Genomic DNA, 6,601 nt, shown 5'->3' with positions numbered 1-6,601 from the left:
AGTTTTTCAGTTAAGCGGTTATTATGTGTAGAATATGCTAGCAACTTTTATGTTAATCGGCAAAGAAGTTATTGTGTGCAGATTATTCTGACAAATGTATTCGACAAGACAGTTATTGTGCATGAAATATCCCAGAAAAACAAGGCAGCTGTCGTGTAGACAAATTAATATTTTAGCTAAGCTATTCGACGAGATATTTGATCCGAAAGGCACTTAATGCATAAGGTATTCGTTTTCTGTAAAGGTTCCGGAAAAGTTATTCAAAAATCAGTTTTTCGGCAAGGCAGTTATTGTCCGATTTTGTTTATATATGTTTTCTCTCTGATATTTCCGATTACAGTTATTCGGCAAGGCAGATGTTCGACAAAGCAGGGTTTCGGCAAAATACATGTAGCTAATTGACAAGTCAGGTATTCGGCAAATGCAATTATTCGGCAAGACAGCTATTTGGCAAGGTGGTTTTAGTCTGAATTAATTTCCAAGCTAAGTCAACCGGTACGACAATCGTTGTCGATAAAATCCTCCATCAAAGTCACTGACGACAGACGTTACGCCACTACCGTCAATTAACCTGTGGAAACTTAACACTAGGTACATTTAATGTGCGTACCTGTACCAGGGGTGTTTAAGGACTAAGGCAGACGATAATAGGGTCCAGTGGTTTTATTCTGCTGTGAAACTAGAGTCGGGCATTTTGTACAAGACTGTAGTAACTGCATGCTTAACTGCCGTTGTTTGGTGGTTTGTTTTGTTTTTAGGCAAGATGCAAAAGTTGTTGAAGGTTCAAAATATGCTTCCAGCTGTTATGGACATAATCTTAATTACGTTCGTTTAATGTGAAGCATTTTTGTGTCGCAGGTTGATGAAGAATATTATTCTTTCGTGCAGCGCTGGTGGCTATAATATAAATATTCATGAAAATAGATGTCGAAGTAGGAAGGTAGATTATTGGTATTAAAAGAAAGACATTTTAACCGAAGTATGCAAATTAATTTCATGAGTAGATAGGAAAATGAGTGTGATGTTACTGCATTTTCAGCTTTTGTTGTCTTGCTGACAGATAAAAGCCTCCAAACACACACACGAAGTCCAGTAACTACAACAGTCGAACCTGTCTAAAGAGACCATCCAAGCTAAAGGGACTGAGAAAAGGTGGTCTCTTCAGGCAGGTGGTCTTTATGGACATGTGATTTATATAGTCGTAAGCACCGTCGGAGATCCTTTGGGGTGGTCTTAATGGGCAGGTGGTCTTTATGGACAGATGGTCTTTATGGACAGGTGGTCTTTATGGACAGGTGGTCTTTATGGACAGGTGGTCTTTATGGACAGGTGGTCTTTATGGGCAGGTGGTCTTTATGGACAGGTGGTCTTCAGGGCAGGTTCAACTGTATTGAAATCCACTTACAGGTTGTAGGCTGTGTTGCGTTTTTAGTTCCTTTGTTAAGCATGGGATAAGATCAAGGAATTGAAGTGAACTGAATAAGATCAAGGAACATAATCATGAGAACTTACCAAGCGCGCTTTGAGCATTTCAGCGACAGAAATGTACGGTCTGTATTCTTGTGAGTCACCGAAGATTGTGATAATGGACTAAGCTTCGAAATACACCACAATACATCAAAGGACAGAGCGACAATGACATTGGAATTCACAGAAAAGTTCAAAGAGGAGATTCTCAAAGGCTTGGAGAAAATACTTTTGTATTCGCCGATTAAGTGAGAGTGGTTTTAAAAGCCGGAGAGATGTGAATGACTTTCGATTCGCCGATACATATTCCGAAATGACACACAGACACAAGAGTGTACTGACGTTTCTAGTCGCTGATTATTTGAGAATGAACACAAAAATTCAGACCAAAAATGGAAGATTAAGCTGAGTTCAGAGTCAGCGATGTTTTGAACATTGACAGGAAGCAGCAGCGTCACACTGAGTTTGATTCGGAAATGGACAATTAAACTGGGATTTAATTCGCCGCCATGTTGAGAGTCGAAGAACTCATTCGTGTCATCAACCATGACTTTTCAACCAAGGTAAGTTACTGTTTCTACAATTGTTTTTATAGTTTGCCTTGTATTGTTTTGCTTGTGTTGTGTGTGTATTTTCAGATGCGGAGAAAGGCCGAGGGAGTAGATCCGCCACCACTCACAAACACAGGCCGTGATCGCCTACAATAGCATTAAGAATATCACCAGTGAATTCATATCTTCAGGAAGATTGTAGTTAACGAAGCTTCATTTAGCTGTCAAGCTGTACGGGTTAACCCGTCATTTGATGAAAGTATAAGAATGTATAAGCGTATACTGTAGTGTAAGTGCACATGCACGCTTGGCGTGTCTGGTACTGACATGACATTAAGTCAAAAAACTGCAAACGAATTTGGAGCATGTAAGTCGTGGATATAACATTCCATAAAATCAAGTCAATTGAAACAATCATAATTAAGCCAAGACGGTCTGTGCAAATTGCATTCCATGATTGTTTAGATCGTGATTTAGTGTGAGGGTGTATTAATAGAATGACAAGACAGTAAAGACCAAAGTCATGTAAGGATGGATTCTGTGATTTTGGGTATGAATTAAATCAACAAAGCTTTTGGAATATGATTGAAAACCGCCAGCAATGACCCCCCCCCCACACACACACACACACATACACACACAGACAAATCATCACCACAACCAACCACCCTCCCCCTTCCCCCATCCCCTTCCCCCATCCCCTTCCCGACACACACATAGCCTACACACTAACGAAACATCCATTAGGCCTAAAAAAAAATAGGTGTGGTTACGGTAACCCGACCTACCCTATTTTTAGGGGCCGACCCTATAACTTTTTATTACATTTGTCAAAAGAACACACACACACACAAGAAAACGAGTGCAGAAAACGCTATGAAAGCGACAGCGCCCGAGTCGCACACTTATTTCCCTGTCAAGTAGGTTTAATTTGTACACATTAGAAAAAAAGGTAAAAAAAAAAAAAAAAGTGATTGCCTACCTTCCTACCCTATTTTTTGGGGCTATGTTACCGTAACCACACCTATTGTTTTTTTTGGCCTTTTGCTTATTTTTCTCCAGACAGGTAATGACCATAGACATTGTTCATTGTTATTCCTCACTCAGCCAGCCTGCCCAGCGCTGTGGAAACTGTCGTTAGTGCCCCTAGTCAATATTCACCCGTCTGTTCAGACGCCAATAAGAATCGATCCCACTGATCGATCATTGGATTACGGAATGCCGGGGTAAAAATTGGCCACGGATCAAATAAAAGTTCGTGCCGGCCAATAATGCGGAACGAACCCTGGCATTTGTGGAGATAATTTGAGGTTATTGCGTGTTGGGCGTTAGTGTTGCGTTGCCATAACCCTGGTGTTAACTTCTTGGCTTGCAAAGTGGTGTGGAAATCATCTTTTCTTCTTTATTTTCTATGTGGCAATGCATGGGTGTTATTTTGAATACTTGGCTAATTTGCAACTCTGTTGGGTGAAATCTTTAAAAAAAAAATATGGTTAGGTATTGGAACGTTTTAATTTTAACAAAACGAGACGCTCAAGAGAACATCGGCCAAATGGCCTTTATTGTGTCCATACAGACAAGCACATAAATGAAGCGAAAACTTATCTGAGAGAGCGTTCAATTTTTCGCAATAATTATGGTCATGAAGAGCCATTATTTTGGACTTACTTTGGAACTAAGTGTGTTTTCAAGCTTTAGTCCTTAACATGAGATGTTACTATGTTTTATAAGTTAGAACGTGTGCGCGAACCCCTCGTACTGTCATATAAGATGATTCAATGACAAAATAAAACTTCACATTTATTTGTAGCAATATTCAGTATTGTTTTGGGTGTTGTAGTTTTTTTTAGGTTTTTTTTGCTTTTTAATGGTGTTTCGACTAACGCAGAATTATGATTCAGCCTCTAAGATGCAAGAGAGTTATGTACGTCAAACCTGGCCGAAGTGTTACATTTACCAGCAACGCGCTCTGATTGGAAAAAAAGAGAGTGAAATTAGGCCCTTTATTTGAAGTAATAGTATACACACAACGGTGGAATATTGAACAAGACTTTAGAAAAGTATGACGAAATTCAGATACCGTACGTGTTTTCAACACAATAACACTTACAAAGAAAGACTTTAATACACCAGACGTACTTGGAAATTCTTCAAATTTGTACACTTTCTCAACATATGATTGTATGCACCCGTGCACCCGAGTGAGCCAAGGAATGCGTCTCGGATATAAGCGTCGTAAGCACGATATATAGTTCCAGAAACTCGTCAAAAACTCCAATAATTGTAGTCATTGATGAATGCAGTCAATTCGCCTTGAAACAAAATCATCCAGCGAAAAGATAATGGGACGTCTTGAAATAAATACATCACAAATATGTGCTATTTATAGGGTTAGGAGCTTTTCACGTTAAAACTCCGCATAGTTGTAGCCAGCCATGGTAGTATCGCTTTGAGACGAAACTCACCGAACGTAAAGATAACAAGAAATTCCTCTGATAGGAAAAACACCCCCGTCAAGGGAAATAACCTTCTCAGTTGGTGGCAGTGAGAATGGTTATTTCCCTTTGACCAACGGGGGTGTCCGTCTATAAGTCGTTGTATAATTTTAATCCACCAATAACTCCCTAACCGTGTGTTTGACTGGTCCCAATTTTTGTAAGGACCGTCTCAGGAATGTATAGAACCTGTTCACCAAGTTTGGTGACGATCGGTCCGTTCATTCTTGAGATCTACTTGCGAACACAAACACCGCCACAAACACACAAACACATCGAGTGAAACCTATACACACCCCTATACCGGGGGTGTAATCAGGTTAAGTTACAGCCTGCGTAAAGATAACGGGACGTCTTGAAATAATACGTTACGAATACATAATATTGTTTTCGGGCTTTGCACGCTAAAACCCCGCAAGGTTGTAGCTGCACCAATGGGTTCATTGTCGCTTTGAGACGAAACTCATTGAGCGTTAAGATAATCAGGTTAAGTTACAGCCTGCGTAAAGATAACGGGACGTCTTGAAATAATACGTTACAAATACGCGATATTGTTTTCGGGCTATGTACGCCGAAGTTAAACCCCACATAGTTGTAGCCACCCACGGTGTATCGCTTTGAGACCAAAATCACTGAGCGTTAAGATAATGAGGTGAAGTTACAGCCAGCGTTAAGATAACGGGGCGTCTTGAAATAATATTTTATAAATACGTAATATTTCGAATCTGCACGCTAAAACACCGCAAAGTTGTAGCCACCTATAGCCACCCATGGGTGTATCGCTTTAAGACGAAACTCACTGAGCGTTAAGATAATAAGGTGAAGTTACGGTATCGCTGTGACAGTTGCGTGTATAGAACTTGTTAATGGATACCTGCCGGGGCAATATTTGGCATCGTGTCGCAGCATTGACAACAGTATTGTTCGGTGTACAGTGAAGACGAGAGGGAGAGAGAACGTGTGTTGGTGTCCGGCTGTTCTTACCGGGAGCATCTCGTTACTCCCCCGTATCGTTACTCCCCCGGCTCGTTACTCCCCCGGCTTGTTACTATTCCTAACCCTAACCCTAACTCTAACCCTAATGGGGAGTAACGAGCCAGGGGAGTAACGAGCCGGGGGAGTAACGAGCTGATCCCGTTCTTACCTACATGGTGTGAAAGAAAATTATTAATCAGCTGCATGAGTTTTTAGTCGCTGATATGAAATAAGAAATAAATCGTATGTTGTGAAGCATCGAAGTTTTCATATTTTATTTTCTCAGGTTTAATTCCTAGTTTTGTGGCTAAGACTGTCAGTTCTAGTGTGTGTGTTTTATTGGGACATGCCCAGAATAAGGGCTACGTTGCATTGTGTTTCTATTTTCTCAGACTAGAGCCGCGTTAGATTTATGACAATTCAACATGAAGGTTAAATGTTTTGTAAAGCGAAAATATATCGCTCAAGGAGTGTGACTAATTAGTAAAACTCTTTGTCATATGAATGTCACCAGTACCGTGATCATTCGAGCAGCTAATAGAAAATGTGTTGCTCTGATGTTCCCAGAGCTCACAATAACAGAATGACGCCTAATGTTAGCTCTCTTCTCTTTGAAGTGCATCCGAAGCAAGAATACTTTTGGAGACAAAAACACGAATTGAAAGATGTAATTCACTGTGAATTTCAGATAAAAGAGAATTCTAACAGATTTCGTTCTGAGTTCGTCCGAAATACCAAACACAGTTGGCAATGACATATGAAAATGAGTGGACAAAAAGAGTGTGACACCTCAACAGAATTCTTTGTGGTTTTCAAGTTCGCCAGAAGCGCCAAACAAAACTGGCAGACATCAATTAACGATAAACGAAGTGGAAAAATCTGATCAAAAAAGGGAAGTAAGCGCTCTAAATGCATACGACATGTGGAATAGAGTAAGTGAGAGTTGTACGGAACCATTCTCCTGGCACCTGAGAGAATAACAGGCACTGAAATCAACAAGCGACTGTCATCCTCAAAAGTGGGAAAAGAGAGAGAGTGACATCTGAATGAATCTCTTTGTTGTGTTAAGTTCTTCGCCAGTATCAAAGAAAAGTGATAGGAGCTAATTACAAG

At 40.3% G+C, this 6,601-nt stretch overlaps 1 protein-coding gene across 2 annotated transcripts in view; it reads left to right on the top strand.

The window, feature by feature from the left end:
- Window positions 1–927: 927 nt before the first annotated feature.
- Window positions 928–6,601, top strand: part of LOC138980528 (uncharacterized) — a 321,773-nt gene continuing 316,099 nt past the window's right edge. The window contains exon 1 of one of the 2 annotated variants that reach the window (XM_070353421.1): window positions 928–2,030. In XM_070353421.1, the coding sequence (XP_070209522.1) occupies window positions 1,977–2,030 (54 nt within the window). In that variant the 5' untranslated portion in view covers window positions 928–1,976. Of the gene's footprint in view, window positions 2,031–4,952 lie in introns of those variants that run through there. The other variant, XM_070353420.1, reaches the window with a different exon arrangement.

This window comes from Littorina saxatilis, linkage group LG11 (assembly GCF_037325665.1).
Source record: "Littorina saxatilis isolate snail1 linkage group LG11, US_GU_Lsax_2.0, whole genome shotgun sequence".
NCBI lineage: Eukaryota > Metazoa > Mollusca > Gastropoda > Littorinimorpha > Littorinidae > Littorina > Littorina saxatilis.
Note: the sequence above shows the minus strand (reverse complement) of the source record. Positions and strands in the feature narration are given on the sequence as shown.